The 17632-nt window shown below is 49.7% G+C and overlaps 1 protein-coding gene across 5 annotated transcripts in view; it reads right to left on the bottom strand.

Moving 5' to 3' along the window:
* The window catches only part of LOC121293899 (epsin-3-like), a 525584-nt gene extending 514111 nt beyond the window's left edge, over positions 1 to 11473 (bottom strand). For 3 of the 5 annotated variants that reach the window (XM_041217344.1, XM_041217345.1, XM_041217347.1), the window contains exon 1: positions 11345 to 11402. In XM_041217344.1, the coding sequence (XP_041073278.1) occupies positions 11345 to 11384 (40 nt within the window). In that variant the 5' untranslated portion in view covers positions 11385 to 11402. Of the gene's footprint in view, positions 1 to 11190; positions 11206 to 11344 lie in introns of those variants that run through there. The other 2 variants (XM_041217348.1, XM_041217346.1) reach the window with 2 other exon arrangements.
* Positions 11474 to 17632: the final 6159 nt, after the last annotated feature.

Genomic DNA, 17632 nt, shown 5'->3' with positions numbered 1-17632 from the left:
GGATGGGGAGACTAGGGGAGGATGGGGAGACTAGGGGGGATGGGGAGACTAGGGGGGATGGGGAGACTAGGGGAGGATGGGGAGACTAGGGGAGGATGGGGAGACTAGGGGGGATGGGGAGACTAGGGGAGGATGGGGGAGACTAGGGGAGGATGGGGAGACTAGGGGGGGATGGGGAGACTAGGGGAGGATGGGGAGACTAGGGGAGGATGGGGAGACTAGGGGGGATGGGGAGACTAGGGGAAGGTGGGGAGACTAGGGGAGGATGGGGAGACTAGGGGGGGATGGGGAGACTAGGGGGGATGGGGAGACTAGGGGGGATGGGAGACTAGGGGAAGGTGGGGAGACTAGGGGGGGATGGGAGACTAGGGGGGATGGGGAGACTAGGGGAAGGTGGGGAGGATGGGGAGACTAGGGGGGATGGGGAGACTAGGGGAGGATGGGGAGACTAGGGGGGATGGGAGAAGTGGGTGAAATCTATTGGGTGGTTATAGCAGCTGAAATATTCAATTTATAACAAATAACTTAAGGAAAGGTCAGAGTGTTTCATCTTGATCTAAATGTCAGGGGAGTTCAGATACCACAGGGGGTCAAAGCAGGAGGTCTGTAAATATCAAACTTGTTCTTTGAAATCCTGATTCACTGGAAAAGTAAATCATCTGATGCAGTTTTTCATTGTTCTCTCCTCTTCTTTCCTGCCTTTAGTTCCTCCTCTCTTCTCACCCACTGCACCCCCACCCTCACCATCTCTCCATCTGTCTTGATTTCCTGCCTCCCTATTCTCCCTCGCTCTCCAATTGTGGTGCTTCTCATATATAAGTTGGGCATTGAATGTCTGCAGCTATTTAACTGCAGAGTGCATCACACTTGACTACACTCGTGTCCTTTTTCAGAAGGAGTCTCCAGAACTGCAATCGAGCCTGGGATATTGCCCTGGTTTAAACCATGTTGAACACAGGAGGAGGCACCTTGTCTGGTTGGCAACTCACGCTTTGGGGGTCTCGATTGCACCTACAGAGCACATTGTCTCTCCCCTAGATTTCTACATTTCTGTTGTTTCTCCCCATCTCCTCTTCCACAGTGCCACAGTTAATATTGTGACTATCCTCCACACGGATCCTCTCTGTATTCTCCCAGCTGGCAGGTACATCATACTTGTTGGACTGACGAACCTCCTCCTTTTTCTCTCCTATGGTTCCTCTAACCCTGTTAGTCACACACTCTGTTCTCTTGTACCTGAATCTCTACATGATATGACTGTATTCTGGAGTAAACCGACCTGATATTGCTCTCTCTCCCTCTGTCTCTAAACACACACTCAATGAGCTGGAGCTACCACTGGGCATTGGGACCCTGATGTCGGGTTATTCGGGGCTTCTGAACACCCCAATGTCTTCAATGTATACGCTAGCCCCTTTCCACAGGTGGCCTAACCATGCTCATGCTGATCATCCTAGAAAGGCAAGCTCCTGAGTCTGGAGGTCCAATCAGAGGCTCTGCAGTGATGTCAGCTTGGTATCCCCAGCAGCACAGCTGGACACTGCTGCGGCAGGTAGGAGATCCCAAGGGCACCTCAACATGGAGGCCAGAAGTGACAATTAAAGAGGTTCAAAGCCAGGAGGGCCCTTGGGGTGGAGGGAAACCCTCCACTGGATTATTCATGGGCAGTGCTGTGAACTTTCAATCCTGTGGACTGGCACTGAGGCACCGAACCTCTTGCCTTGGCTTGGCTGGGAGGCCACCTTGATTGAGCTGCCGAACTTGGCACATGCTGTGAGGGGCTGGTCTCCGTGGTAAAATGCTGCTGCCAGTGGCCCCTAATGGCCTTAATTGCCCTAAGTGACTGTCCGTCTTCCTGGGAAATTCCTCCAAAGTTGGGAATACTTCCGGCATCTGGGATAGTTTCATTATCCTAGTCCTGACACGCTGCCTGTACTCATATTTTCTATTCTATAGTGAATCACTTATGATATGTTTATACACTTATTTATTTATCTCTTTTGCTGACTGAATCTCCAAAAATGTTTATTTACTTTCTTGCACCACTCAGTTTAATACATTTATCCTATTGGGTCGATTTACTTGAAGTTAATGGCTTTGTCTTTATCCTGGCCTTTTACATGTTATTTTAGATTTCCTATAATTAACTGGAACCCCACGAGAACTGCTTCATTCTGGTAGGAGGATAAGGAGGGCACAGCCCATGAGGATCTAACTGGGGTAGAGGAGCAAATGGGTCCAGGGAATATGGACACATAAATTATTGAACTTGCTGAAGCAGGTTAATCCAGCCATAAAACCTTGAAAAAAAGCACCAGGGTTTATTTCTAAAGGGAGAGAACTGAAATGTAAAGAAGTTATCTTGGATAGAGCCTCGATTAGATCACACTTGGAGGATTGTGAAGAGTTCCATAGGGCCCAATTTTAATATTGTGTAAGTGAATGGGCTTTCAGTGAAATACAATCTCACCCTCTGGTCTCCATAACGACACTGGCGAAGGTGTCAAAATTTCGCAAGGATGTTTACCATCTGAGATGTTATACCCATTAGGAAAGATTGAACTGGCTGGGGCACTATTCTCTCGAAAAGAGAACTAGTGAGGGGATTTGATGGAAATTATAAGAATTATGAAGGGGTTCAATATGGTGCATGTGGAGAGTTTCACTTCTTTGCTTTTCAATTCTACTGATCGAGTAGTAGACACCAGAGCTTAGTTTGTTTTTTGTGGTTTTTTAAAATTCTAGCCGTGTGTGTGTGAACTCCTCGGGTGTATCTTTGTGATAAAAAAGGAGTATTGTCAATATCCCGTGTAATTGTAATTTTACTGAGGCACCTCAGACTCACATTGCTGTACAAAATAAAGCTCGAACTGGATTGCACTTTCAGTGATGTAATACTTGCACTGTTATGGAATTTAATTTTACACATTTTTATGAATAAAGTATATTTTTGAAAAAAGTTTTGCTTTTTGTACCCGTGGTAACTTACAGTGTACCTGTGCCCCGACCCCCACACCCCACCAAACCCCTCTGTTCCTCTCCCTCAGTTAAACTCTTACTTTCAAAAGAGTAAAGGGAGGTTTGATGTAGACTGAAGGGAGAAGGGAATAGAGCAGGAAGGGAACAGAGGGGGGAGGGGCTGTGGGAATGGGAGGGTCGGATGTCGGAATAGAGGAGGAGGTGGATGTGGGAATAGAGGGGGAGCAGGTGTGGGATTGGAGGGGGAGGGGAGGGTGGGAATAGAGGGGAAGGGTTATGGGAGTAGAAGGGGAGGGGCCTGTTGAAATAGAGGGGGAGGTGGTATAGAGGAGCAGAGTTTAGGAATAGAGGGGGAGGGCAGGGTGGAAATAGAGGGGGAGGGGGTATGGGAATAGAGGGGGAGTGAGTGGGGCAGAATGGGAATACAGGGGGCTGGGATGGAAGGGTCTGGGAATAGAGGGGAGTGGGAATAGAGGGGGCTGGGAAGAGAGGGGGTGGGGCTGAGTGAGAACAGGTGAACACCATTAAGCCTAGTCTCCTCGTCTCCCCATATCCCCACCCTCACCCCATATCCCCACCTTCACCCCATATCCCCACCCTCACCAACCCAATCTCTCCCCATATCCCCACCCTCACCCCATATCCCCACCCTCACCAACCCAATCTCTCCCCATATCCCCACCCTCACCCCATATCCCCACCCTCACCAACCCAATCTCTCCCCATATCCCCACCCTCACCCCATATCCCCACCCTCACCAACCCAATCTCTCCCCATATCCCCACCCTCACCAACCCATCCATTCCCCATATCCCCACCCTCACCCCATATCCCCACCCTCACCAACCCATCCATTCCCCATATCCCCACCCTCACCGACCCAATCTCTCCCCATATCCCCACCCTCACCCCATATCCCCACCCTCACCAACCCATCCATTCCCCATATCCCCACCCTCACCAACCCAATCTCTCCCCATATCCCCATCTTCACACCAACCCATCCATTCCCCATATCCCCACCCTCACCAACCCATCCATTCCCCATATCCCCACCCTCACCGACCCAATCTCTCCCCATATCCCCACCCTCACCCCATATCCCCACCCTCACCAACCCATCCATTCCCCATATCCCCACCCTCACCAACCCAATCTCTCCCCATATCCCCATCTTCACACCAACCCATCCATTCCCCATATCCTCATCTTCACACCAACCCATCCATTCCCCATATCCCCATCCATTCCCCATATCCTCATCCACTCCCCATATCCCCACCCTCACCCCATATCCCCACCCTCACCCCATATCCCCACCCTCACCCCATATCCCCATCTTCACCAACCCATCCTCTCCCCATACCCTAAGCTTCTCACAGGCAGTTAGGGGGAGATAATAAATGTTGATCTTGTCAGTAGTGCTCCCTTCCCAAAAACAAGCATAAAAAGGTTAAAAATGAGGTTTGGGGAGCGAAGGAGAGACACCTTAGTATGCAGTCATCTTTGTTATTAAATCTCCAAATAAAGAGCAGGCTGTCTAACTGATAACGAGGGTTATAACAAATGGGGTTAGATACCTTAATGTTGTTATTAGTACTAAATGACAACTACTTTTAAAGGGTGGAAGCAGCCACATCAGAACAAGTGCCACAAGACAGGCTGACAGAGTAGAGATACTTAGAATCAGGAAACTGAATGTAGTCTGTACTCCAGATAGGGTCTAATCAGAGCTCTGTACACAACTCGGACATCACTCCCCCACCATCTTGTTTTCCAGCTCCAGAGATATCTAGGCCACTATTCCAATAGTCTTTTTAATTGCTTTTTGTCCTGATGGGCTCAAATCTCTGCTCCTCCACTATCATCATTTAGAAAATATTCGTGTTTATCTTTCTTGGGTCCAAAGTGGATGACGTCACAGCTGCACAAATTGAACTCCATCAGCAACAGTTTGGCCCACTTACTTTGTTGATGCCTCTTTGCAACTTTCTGCTCCCATCCACATTATTTATTATGCCACATAAATTAGTGTCATGAGCAAACTTGGAGATACATCTTTCTGTCGCCTCATTAATAAATACGATGAAAAGCTGAGGCTCCAGTCCAGATCCCAGGGGAATTCCACTAGTGATTCCCTGCCGGAGTAAACCTTGCTTATCCCTGCGGAGTACACCCTGCTTATCCCTGCCAGAGTACACCCTGCTTATCCCTGTGGAGTACACCTTCCTTATCCCTGTGGAGTACACCCTGCTTATCCCTGCGGAGTACACCCTCATTATCCCTGCAGAGTACACCCTCCTTATCCCTGTGGAGTACACCCTGCTTATCCCTGTGGAGTACACCCTCCTTATCCCTGCAGAGTACACCCTGCTTGTCCCTGTGGAGTACACCCTGCTTATCCCTGTGGAGTACACCCTGCTTATCCCTCTGGAGTACACCCTCCTTAACCCTGTGGCGTACACCCTGCTTATCCCTCTGGAGTACACCCTGCTTATCCCTGTGGAGTACACCCTCCTTATCCCTGTGGAGTACACCCTGCTTATCCCTGTGGAGTACACCCTGCTTATCCCTGTGGAGTACACCCTCCTTATCCCTGCAGAGAACACCCTCCTTATCCCTGCAGAGTACACCCTGCTTATCCCAGAGGAGTACACCCTGCTTATCCCTGTGGAGTACACCCTGCTCATCCCGGCGGAGTACACCCTGCTTATCCCTGTGGAGTACACACTGTTTATCCCTGCGGAGTACACCCTGCTAATCCCTGCGGAGTACACCCTGCTTATCCCTGTGGAGTACACCCTGCTTATCCCTGCGGAGTACACCCTGCTTATCTCTGTGGAGTACACCCTGCTTATCCCTGCAGAGTACACCCTCCTTATCCCTGTGGAGTACACCCTGCTTATCCCTGTGGAGTACACCCTGCTTATCCCTGTGGAGTACACCCTGCTTATCCCTGCGGAGTACACCCTGCTTATCCCTGTGGAGTACACCCTGCTTATCCCTGCGGAGTACACCCTGCTTATCCCTGCGGAGTACACCCTGCTTATCTCTGCGGAGTACACCCTCCTTATCCCTGCCAGAGTACACCCTCCTTATACCTACGGAGTACACCCTGCTTATCCCTGTGGAGTACACCCTCCTTATCCCTGTGGAGTACATCCTGCTTATCCCTGTGGAGTACACCTGGCTTATCCCTGCCAGAGTACACCCTGCTTATCCCTGTGGAGTACACCCTGCTTATCTCTGCGGAGTACACCCTCCTTATCCCTGCCAGAGTACACCCTCCTTATCCCTGCGGAGTACACCCTGCTTATCCCTGCGGAGAACACCCTGCTTATCCCTGTGGAGTACACCCTCCTTATCCCTGCGGAGTACACCCTCCTTATCCCTGAGGAGTACATCCTCCTTATCCCTGTGGAGTACACCCTGCTTATCCCTGTGGAGTACACCCTCCTTATCCCTGCAGAGTACACCCTCCTTATCCCTGTGGAGTATGCCTTGCTTATCCCTGTGGAGTACACCCTCCTTATCCCTGCAGAGTACACCCTGCTTATCCCTGCGGAGTACACCCTCCTTATCCCTGCGGAGTACACCCTCCTCATCCCTGCCAGAGTACACCCTGCTTATCCCTGTGGAGTACACCCTTCTTATCCCTGCCAGAGTACACCCTGCTTATCCCTGTGGAGTACACCCTCCTTATCCCTGCGGAGTACACCCTCCTTATCGCTGTGGAGTACACCCTGCTTATCCCTGTGGAGTACACCCTGTTTATCTCTGTGGAGTACACCCTCCTTATCCCTGTGGAGTACACCCGGCTTATCCCTGTGGAGTACACCCTCCTTATCGCTGTGGAGTACACCCTGCTTATCCCTGTGGAGTACACCCTCGTTATCGCTGTGGAGTACACCCTGCTTATCCCTGTGGAGTACACCCTCCTTATCGCTGTGGAGCACACCCTGCTTATCCCTGTGGAGTACACCCTCCTTATCGCTGTGGAGTACACCCTGCTTATCCCTGTGGAGTACACCCTGCTTATCCCTGTGGAGTACACCCTCCTTATCCCTGAGGAGTACACCCTCCTTATCCCTGCGGAGTACACCCTCCTTATCCCTGTGGAGTACACCCTCCTTATCCCCGTGGAGTACACCCTGCTTATCCCTGTGGAGTACACCCTCCTTACCCCTGCAGAGTACACCCTCCTTATCCCTGTTGTGTACACCCTGCTTATCCCTGTGGAGTACACCCTGCTTATCCCTGCGGAGTACACCCTCCTTATCCCTGCCAGAGTACACCCTGCTTATCCCTGCGGAGTACACCCTGCTTAACTCTGCGGAGTACACCCTCCTTATCCCTGCCAGAGTACACCCTCCTTATCCCTGCGGAGTACACCCTGCTTATCCCTGCGGAGTACACCCTGCTTATCCCTGCGGAGTACACCCTCCTTATCCCTGCGGAGTACACCCTCCTTATCCCTGCGGAGTACACCCTCCTTATCGCTGTGGAGTATACCCTCCTTATCCCTGCGGAGTACACCCTCCTTATCCCTGTGGAGTACACCCTGCTTATCCCTGCGGAGTACACCCTCCTCATCCCTGCCAGAGTACACCCTGCTTATCCCTGAGGAGTACACCCTTCTTATCCCTGCCAGAGTACACCCTGCTTATCCCTGTGGAGTACACCCTCCTTATCCCTGCCAGAGTACACCCTGCTTATCCCTGCGGAGTACACCCTGCTTATCTCTGCGGAATACACCCTCCTTATCTCTGTGGAGTACACGCTGCTTATCCCTGCAGAGTACACCCTCCTTATCCCTGTGGAGTACACCCTCCTTATCCCTGCGGAGTACACCCTGCTTATCCCTGCGGAGTACACCCTGCTTATCTCTGCGGAGTACACCCTCCTTATCTCTGTGGAGTACACCCTGCTTATCCCTGCAGAGTACACCCTCCTTATCCCTGTGGAGTACACCCTGCTTATCCCTGCGGAGTACACCCTGCTTATCCCTGTGGAGTACAACCTGCTTATCCCTGCGGAGTACACCCTGCTTATCCCTGTGGAGTACACCCTGCTTATCCCTGCGGAGTACACCCTGCTTATCCCTGCGGAGTACACCCTCCTTATCTCTGCGGAGTACACCCTCCCTATCCCTGCCAGAGTACACCCTCCTTATCCCTGCGGAGTACACCCTGCTTATCCCTGTGGAGTACACCCTGCTTATCCCTGTGGAGTACACCCTCCTTATTCCTGTGGAGTACACCCTGCTTATCCCTGTGGAGTACACCCTGCTTATCCCTGCCAGAGTACACCCTGCTTATCCCTGTGGAGTACACCCTGCTTATCTCTGCGGAGTACACCCTCCTTATCCCTGCCAGAGTACACCCTCCTTATCCCTGCGGAGTACACCCTGCTTATCCCTGCGGAGTACACCCTGCTTATCCCTGCGGAGTACACCCTCCTTATCCCTGCGGAGTACACCCTCCTTATCCCTGAGGAGTACACCCTCCTTATCCCTGTGGAGTACACCCTGCTTATCCCTGTGGAGTACACCCTCCTTATCCCTGTGGAGTACACCCTGCTTATCCCTGCGGCGTACACCCTGCTTATCCCTGTGGCGTACACCCTCCTTATCCCTGCGGAGTACACCCTCCTTATCCCTGAGGAGTACACCCTCCTTATCCCTGTGGAGTACACCCTCCTTATCCCTGCAGAGTACACCCTCCTTATCCCTGTGGAGTACACCCTGCTTATCCCTGTGGAGTACACCCTCCTTATCCCCGCAGAGTACACCCTGCTTATCCCTGAGGAGTACACCCTGCTTATCCCTGCAGAGTAGACCCTGCTTATCCCTGCAGAGTACACCCTCCTTATCCCTGTGGAGTACACCCTGCTGATCCCTGTGGAGTACACCCTGCTTATCCCTGCGGAGTACACCCTCCTTATTCCTGCCAGAGCACACCCTGCTGATCCCTGTGGAGTACACCCTGCTTATCCCTGCGGAGTACACCCTCCTTATCCCTGCGGAGTACACCCTCCTTATCCCTGCGGAGTACACCCTCCTTATCCCTGCGGAGTACACCCTCCTTATCGCTGTGGAGTACACCCTCCTTATCCCTGCGGAGTACACCCTCCTTATCCCTGTGGAGTACACCCTGCTGATCCCTGTGGAGTACTCCTTGCTTATCCCTGCGGAGTACACCCTCCTCATCCCTGCCATAGTACACCCTGCATATCCCTGTGGAGTACACCCTTCTTATCCCTGCCAGAGTACACCCTGCTTATCCCTGTGGAGTACACCCTCCTTATCCCTGCCAGAGTACACCCTGCTTATCCCTGCAGAGTACACCCTGCTTATCTCTGCGGAGTACACCCTCCTTATCCCTGCGGAGTACACCCTGCTTATCCCTGCGGCGTACACCCTGCTTATCCCTGTGGCGTACACCCTCCTTATCCCTGCGGAGTACACCCTCCTTATCCCTGGGGAGTACACCCTCCTTATCGCTGTGGAGTACACCCTGCTTATCCCTGTGGAGTACACCCTGCTTATCTCTGTGGAGTACACCCTCTTTATCGCTGTGGAGTACACCCTGCTCATCCCTGTGGAGTACACCCTCCTTATCGCTGTGGAGTACACCCTGCTTATCCCTGTGGAGTACACCCTGCTTATCCCTGTGGAGTACACCCTCCTTATCCCTGAGGAGTACACCCTCCTTATCCCTGTGGAGTACACCCTGCTTATCCCTGTGGAGTACACCCTGCTTATCCCTGTGGAGTACACCCTGCTTATCCCTGTGGAGTACACCTTGCTTATCGCTATGGAGTACACCCTGCTTATCTCTGCCGGAGTACACCTTGCTTATCCCTGTGGAGTACACCCTGCTTATCCCTGTGGAGTACACCCTGCTTATCCCTGTGGAGTACACCCTGCTTATCTCTGCCGGAGTACACCTTGCTTATCCCTGTGGAGTACACCCTGCTTATCCTCACTGTCTACCCCCCACTTAGCCCCTGATTCCTAACAGATGCCAGAAAGCTTCCTCCAATTCCAGGTGCTTTCACTTTTGCTAATTTTCTTCTATGGAATCTTAAGTATTTCTGTCAGTCCTTATAGTTAACATTCACAGACACTCCATCTTCCATGTAGAAAAAATTATACTTAACAAAATGACATGTTCAGGAAGGAAACTCACAAACCAGTCAAAGAGCATTCCTAAATCAGGTCTTTAAATAAGTTAAACATTTTTAAAATAACAAGCTGCAAATTCTTGTCAAAAGGAACTTGAAATCTGACTCAAGGAACTGGTGTGCAATAAGCACGTAGTAAAAGTTCATATGTCTGGATTTTAACAACATGTGGGTGGGGTAGAGAGTGATTCATCTTCTAATGAATGCTTAAGAGTAATTCAGATCCAGGCAAAAATAACCTCTGCTTCAGACAATAGGCTGGGTTAATCAGAATAAATATTCTGTATCTATTCCCTCCAGGAACCATCTTTTTCAGCACCAATTCGGAGCAGTGGTTACTTTAGCAAATTACACTTGTTCTTCTCAGCCAGAGGAGGTTAAGGGGAGATTCGATGGAGATGTTCAAAATTTATGAATGGATTTGAGAGAGTAATTAAAGTGACACTATTTCCAATGCTGGAGGAACATTACCCAGAGAGGGACACTGATTAAGGTGACTGACGGTGGGGGGGAGGTGACTGACAAGGGGGTGGGGGGGGGGGGGGAGGGAGGAGCATTTATTTACACAGCCAGTTGTGATCTGGAATGCACTGGGCGGTGGAAGCAGATTCAATAGTAAGTTTTGAAGGAGAACTGAATAATTGCTGAATGAAAAGCATTGCAGGAGAACAGGGCAGTGAGACTGATTAGACACTTGTTTCCAAGAGCTGGGAGTGGAATGGATCAAATGGTCTATTATGCTGCATCATTCTATGAATATTACACAGAGCAAGTTTCAGATTATCCCTGATTACTCAGTCTCCCTCTCCCCATCCCTTCCATGCCCGCACCTCACTCCCCTCTCATTCCTTTACCATTCTCTCTCTTCCACCGCCCCCCCCCCCCCCATGTCCCCCTTCACCATCCTCGTCCCCCTTCCCAGTTTATCTGCCGCATCAAAGCAGCGCTCAGTCAGACACACACACACACACACACACCTCCCAGAGGACTAGTTCACAAATAAACCACCCGGCCGCGATACTAACTCCACGGGCAGATTGAACTCATCTCCTGCAAAGGGGCTGATCAACTCTCCGCTGCATCAAGCGCTGGCACCACTTGTCCTGACCTTGCACCGAGAGCCAGCGACGGGTTAAAGCTGGAGTCTTGCTGTGCCTTCGATTGCTGTCACCCACTCACCTGTTCTACCAGCAGTGGGGAGAGACTTGTACCGGCCCATGGGGCTGGGGTCTGGGGGCTGGGGGCTGCCCTTACTCGGTCCCCTGCTCCCACTCCGTGTCTCGCTGATTCATTCCCAGCTCTGTCTGTCTTTTCTGGGGGTTGGATATAGAGAGAGAGACGCAGTACACACGGCCTCCTGATGCAGACGGTGCGAGTCAGTCTCCTCCCACCTCCTCAAACTAACCCCGACAGTGTCACTGCAAAGCTTTGCCCAGGAGAGGGGCTGAGAGAGGGGGCAAGCAGCCCACTGCAGCTCGGGGAGGTCGGGGGGGGGGGGGGGTGGTTGGTGGCTGGGGGCTAGGGGCCGCTGCAGCTCCACTGGCCAAGCCCATTCCAGGGTCTTTCAGTTCCCCCCCCCACCCCCTCGCCCTCAATGTTGCTGGGCGAGTAAGGATTCCCCTGGGTAACTGTGGGCATTAACATGATAAAAACATTTCATTACATCTCGGATGGAAAAACCAGTTCAACTGGAATGGTTGAATCCAGCTGCCAGCTGGAAATTGGGACCAGTTGGCAACAGTTGTGGCCAGCCAGGTGTGTTCTCCAGGAGCTGAGCCAAGAGAGAGAAAAAAATCCCATTTCTGCAGCATTTTTCAAAATCTCAGGATGTTCCGATAAGAAATAGGAGCTGGAGGAGGCCATTCAGCCCCTCGATAGCTATGGGCCATTCAATAAGATCATGGCTTATCTCCTCAACTCCCTTTCTGCCTGGGCCCCATATCCCTTAATGCTCAAAAATCTATTGATCTCTGTCTTGAATATACTCAGTGACTGAGCATCCACAACCCTCTGGAGAGAATTCCAAAGATTCACAACCCAGTGAGTGAAGAAATTCCTCCTCATCTCAGTCCCAATTAACCAACCCCTTATCCTGAGACTGTGACCCCCCTAGATCTAGATTCTGCAACCCCACCCCCCCCACCCCAGTTCTAGACTCTCCAGCTTCTCAGCGTCCACCCTGTCAAACTGGGTAAGGTAGCATGCTAGTAATCTAGAGATCTGGATTAATGATTCACAGACATGAGTTCAGGTGTAACCGTGACAGTCAGGGAATTTAAATTCAATTAATTAAATAAATCTGGAATAAAAAGCAAATCGGAATAATTGGTGACCATGAAACTCCCAGATTACTCTAAAACCCCATCCGGTCCTTTTAGGGAAGGGCATTGCTTGCAGATGCTGATATATGTGAGTACAGACCCACAGCAATCTGGTTGACTCTCTACTGCCCCTGAAATGGCCTGACGAGATACACAGCTTTATGAAGCAGCAACAAAAAATGATAAGAATAAAATCAATGAGTCATTCACCTCCCAAATCCTTCCCAGAACTCCGTGTTTGAATTCCTCCAATCTGGTCACTGCCCCTGTACTGAAACAGCTCTTCTCAAAGTCACAAAGGACATCCGATGTGAGTGTGACAAAGGTAACCTTTCCTTCCTCGTCCTTTTCGACTCATCTGCAGACTTTGACACAGTTGGCCACCCCATCCTCTTCCAACACCGCTCCACTGTTGTCCTGCTGGGTGGGGCTGCTCTCTCCTGGTTCCATTCTTATCTATCTAATTGCAGCCAGAGACTCACTTGCAATGACTTCAATTCCTGCTCCCACACCGTTACCTCCAGTGTCCCCCAAGGATCTATCTTTGTTCCTCCTATTTCTCATCTGCATGCTGCCTGTTGGTGACATCATCTGAAACCACATCATCAATTTCCACATGTACCTTGACGACACCCAGTGCTACCCCAGTGCCACCTCTCAACTCCTCCACTGCTGCTAAATTATCAGACTGCTTGTCTAAATTCCAGTGGTGGATGAGCAGAAATTTCCTCCAATTAAATATTGGGAAGACTGAAGCCGTTGTCTTCAGATCAGTCACAAATTCTGTTTTCCAACTACCGACTCCATCCCTCTCCCTGGCAACTGTCTGAGGCTGAACCTGACTGTTTGCAACCTCGGTGTCATATTTGACCCTGTGATGAACTTCCAATTGCATATCTACTCTCTCCCACTGCCTATTTCCCCCTCTGTGACACCATCTGACTCTGCCCTGCCTCAGCTCATCTGTTGCTGAAACCCTCAACCATGCCCTTGTTACCTCTTGACCTGACTATTCCAATGCACTGGCCTCCCACATTCTACCCCCATAAACTTTGCTGACCTATATTGGCTCCCAGTTAAGCAATGCCTCAATGTTATTCAATTCTCATTCTGTTTTTAAATCTCCCCATGGTCATACCCCTCCCTTTCCCTGCAAGCTCGCAGCTCCACATCCCTCCTAGAAATCAATTCTCCTTTAATTCTGGCCTCTTGAACAATTCCAATTTGAATCATTCCAACATTGATGGCCATGCCTTCAACTGGCATGGGTAGGAAATCCCCCACCTGCCAAATCTCTTACCTCTCTACATCACTGCTTCTTTAAGATGCTCCTTAAAGCCGATCTCTTTGAACAAGCTTTTGCTTATCTGCCCTAATGTATCCTTTTAACAACACAGAAAAAAAATATAAATTTTGCTGAAGGGTTTCAGGGACAGAGCAACAGAGCTGAGTGAGGTCAAATAAACCTAAAAGGCTTGTCAGAATGAATGGGTAAAAATAACAGGAAGTGAATTAATAATGAGTCTTTACCACAGTACAGGTCTAGAGGCATTAATGAAAATTAATACTTAATACAAGGTACTAACTACATTCTGGAAGAGGAATAGAGAGTCGTTGTAACATGATGAGCAGCTTATACCTGCTGCTTGTGATTCCTGTGCCATGTGGGAATTTCGGGATACTTCAGGTGAATTGAGAAAACCATGTGTGTAGGAAGTGTCTCCAGCCACTTCAGCTCGAGCTCAGGATTTCTGAGTTTGAGGGGCAGCTGGAATCACTACGGAACATCAGGGAGGATGGGAGTTTCCCAGAGGTGGCCTCCCCAAAGGGAAAGAGAGAGTTCAGGATTGTAGATGGTGGCCATCAGAGGAGTAGGAAGAGGCAGGAAGTACAGAGGTCTTCATGGTGTCTGCCAGGTACTGTCAAACCTGTACTCAGCATTGGAGACTGCTGGGAGTGATGCCATCATGAAGGAGTACAGTGCAGAGGATCTTCACAAGAGGGAAGCGTAGAAATGGAGTCATTATAGGAGATTCTATAGTCAGGGGGACAGACAGGCATTTCTGTAACCATCTTTGTGGGTCTGGCATGGTGTGTTGCCTCCCTGGTGTCAAAGTAAAGGACATCTAACCATCACCCCATGACATTCAATAGCAGTACCATTGCTGAATCCCCTACTATCAATATCCTGGGGGTTACCATTGACCAGAAACTTAACTGGACTAGCTATATAAATACTGTGGCTACAAGAGCAGGTCAGGGGCTAGGAATCCTGCAATGAGTAACTCACCTCATGACTCCCCAAAGCCTGTCCACCATCTACAAGGCACAAGTCAGGAGTGTGATGGAATGCTCCCCACTTGCCTGAATGAATGCAGCTCCCACAACACTCAAGAAGCTGGACACTATCCAGGACAAAGCAGCCACTTGATTGGCACCCCATCCACAAACATTCACTCCCTCCACCACCGATGCACAGTAGCAGCAGTGTGTACCATCTACAAGATGCACTGCAGGAATTCACCAAGGCTCCTTAGACAGCACCTTCCAAACCCACGACCTCTACCACCTAGAAGGACAAGGGCAGCAGATACATGGGAACACCACCACCTGAAGCTTCCTCTGCAAGCCACATGGTTGACTCTTAAATATCGTCTGAACCAGGGCAACTAGGGATGGGTAATAAATGCTGGCCCAGCCAGTGATGCCCACATCCCATGAAGTAATTTAAAAAAAACATCACAGGGTGGATGCAGTATATTCTGCAGGGGGAAGGAAGTGATCCAGAGGTTGTGGTACACGTTGGCACCAATGACATAGAGAGAGGAGGTATTGAGGTCCTGGTGAGACTTGCAAGAAGTTAAAAAGGGCCTCAAATCTCTGCATTACTCAGTGTGCTCTGTACTAGTGAGAGTAGAAACAGGAAGAAAGCAAGGATCATGGTGTAGGAGAAAGGGCTTCAGATTTTTGGGGCATTTTTGGAGCAGTCCTGGTGCAGGAGGCACCTATTCAAAAGGGATGGGTTGCACCTCAACATGACTTGGACCAATGTCCTCGTGGGGAGGTTCACTAGTGTGATTTGGGGGTGGGGGGGGGTGGGGTTTAAACTAAACTGGCAGGAGGATGGGCAGCAGAATATAGAATTGGAAAAGAGGAATAAGATGCATAAATTGAATGTGTTGGACAGTCCTAGAGAAGGAAGCAGTACCATATTAGATAGAAGAAAACTAAAAATGCCTACAAGATATCCAAAGACAGGTTTATATTGCATGAATGTAAATGCACAAAGTGTGGTGAACATAAGAGCATAACAAGTAGGAGCAGGAGTAGCCCCAAAAGTCTGTCCCACCATTCAATATGATCACGGTTGATCGTTTGCTTCAGCACTTCCCTGCCTGCTCCCCATATCCCTTGATTCCCTGAGAAACCAAAAATCTGTCTATCTCAGTCTTGAATATACTCAATGATGGAGCATCCACAATCCTCTGGGGTAGAGAATTCCAAAGATTCACAAGCCTTTGAGTGAAGTAATTTCCCCTCATCTCAGTCCTAAATGATCAGCCCCTTATCCTGAGACTGTGCCCCTCAGTGTTTTAGATTCTCCGACCAGTGGAAACAATCTCTCAACATCTATCCTAATATAAACGCAAAACACTGCAGATGCTGGAAATCTGAAATAAAAAATAGAAAATGCTGGAAATGCCCGGCAGCATCTGTGGGGAGCAAAACAGAATTAAAGTTTCAGGTTGAATATGACTCTTCTTCAGAAGTGCTTAATGTTCAAGGATATAAAGTGTTTAGAAAAGATAGGAATGGGAGAAGGGAACGTGGGCTGGCAGTACTGATTTGGGAAGACATTGTAGTGTTGGAAAGAGGGGATGTCCTTGAGGGGGCAAGGGCAAGCAAGGCTTCCAAATAGTGAGAGAGAGGTAGAGGAGCAAATCTGCAGGGGAATCACAGAGATGTGCTAGAATTATAGAGTGGTGATATCGGGGGCATTAATGACTCAAATATCAATTGGGTTAACATTAGAGCAAAGGGTAAGGAAGGGGTGGAATTTCTGAAATGTGTTCAGGGGAACTTCCTTGAACAGTGTGTTCTCATTCCAATTAGGAAAGAGGCATTGCTAGATCTGATGCTGGGGAACGAGGTGAGTCATGTGGACTGAGTGTCTGTGGGGGAACACTTCGATGAGAGTGAGCATTGTATCATAAACTTCAGCTTTGGAGAAGAGCAAGGACCAATCTAAGGTAACAGTCCTAAATTGGAAGAGGGCTAATTTCAATGGGATGAGAGGGGTCTAGCCAGGATAAAATGGAACCAAAGATTGACAGGAGAAACTGTCATGGAACAATGGGTATCTTTAAGGAGGCGATGTTTCAGGTACAGGCAAGGTATCTCCCAACACGAAGCAAAGCTCCTTGGATAACGGGGGAGATGGAGAATATAATGAAACAAAAAAAAGAGGGTGTATGATGCATGTCAGGTGAACTCTTCAAGTGAGAATCGGGCCAGAATAAATAGGTTGGGTGGGGAAGCGAAGAGAATGTAAAACATAAGAAACAGTAGCAAGAGTAGACCATTCGGCCCCTCGAGTCTGTTTTGCCATTCGATAAGGTTATGGCTGAGATAGGAAGCCATGGAGAGAAGATTTCCAGAGGCAGCCCAGGAAACAACTGCTTGAGGTTTGGTGGTGGGGTCATGGCCCAAGGGGAGGTAGAAGGAAGTATCGGAGAATTGGCGCTCAGCCTCTGCCAGATAGAAGTCAGTTTGCCAGACAACAACATCACCTCCCTTGTCAGCAGGTTGGATGACAATGTGAGTGTTAGACCTTAGAGAATGGAGCGCAGCAGGTTCAGAGGGAGACAGGTTAAAGTGAGTGAGGGGAACAGAGAAATCAAGACAGCTGATGTAACCCCAGCAGTTCTCAATGAAAAGATTAAGAGAGGATAAGAGGTCAGTGGTAGGAGTCCAGGGAGGGAGAATATTGGAAACAGGTGAAAGGGTTTGTTGTGTGGATGGAGGACTCCTGGTCAAGTGGTCACAGAGGCAAAGGTGATGGAAGAAGAACTCAACATTGTGCTAAGCTCAAAATTCACTAGGTTGGGGGCTTTAGGGGATAAAGTAGATTCCTATGCTAAGGACA

This window comes from Carcharodon carcharias, chromosome 22 (genome assembly GCF_017639515.1).
Source record: "Carcharodon carcharias isolate sCarCar2 chromosome 22, sCarCar2.pri, whole genome shotgun sequence".
Classification (NCBI taxonomy): Eukaryota; Metazoa; Chordata; class Chondrichthyes; order Lamniformes; family Lamnidae; genus Carcharodon; species Carcharodon carcharias.
The sequence above is the reverse complement of the archived record's forward strand: the minus strand, read 5'-3'. Positions and strand labels throughout refer to the sequence as shown.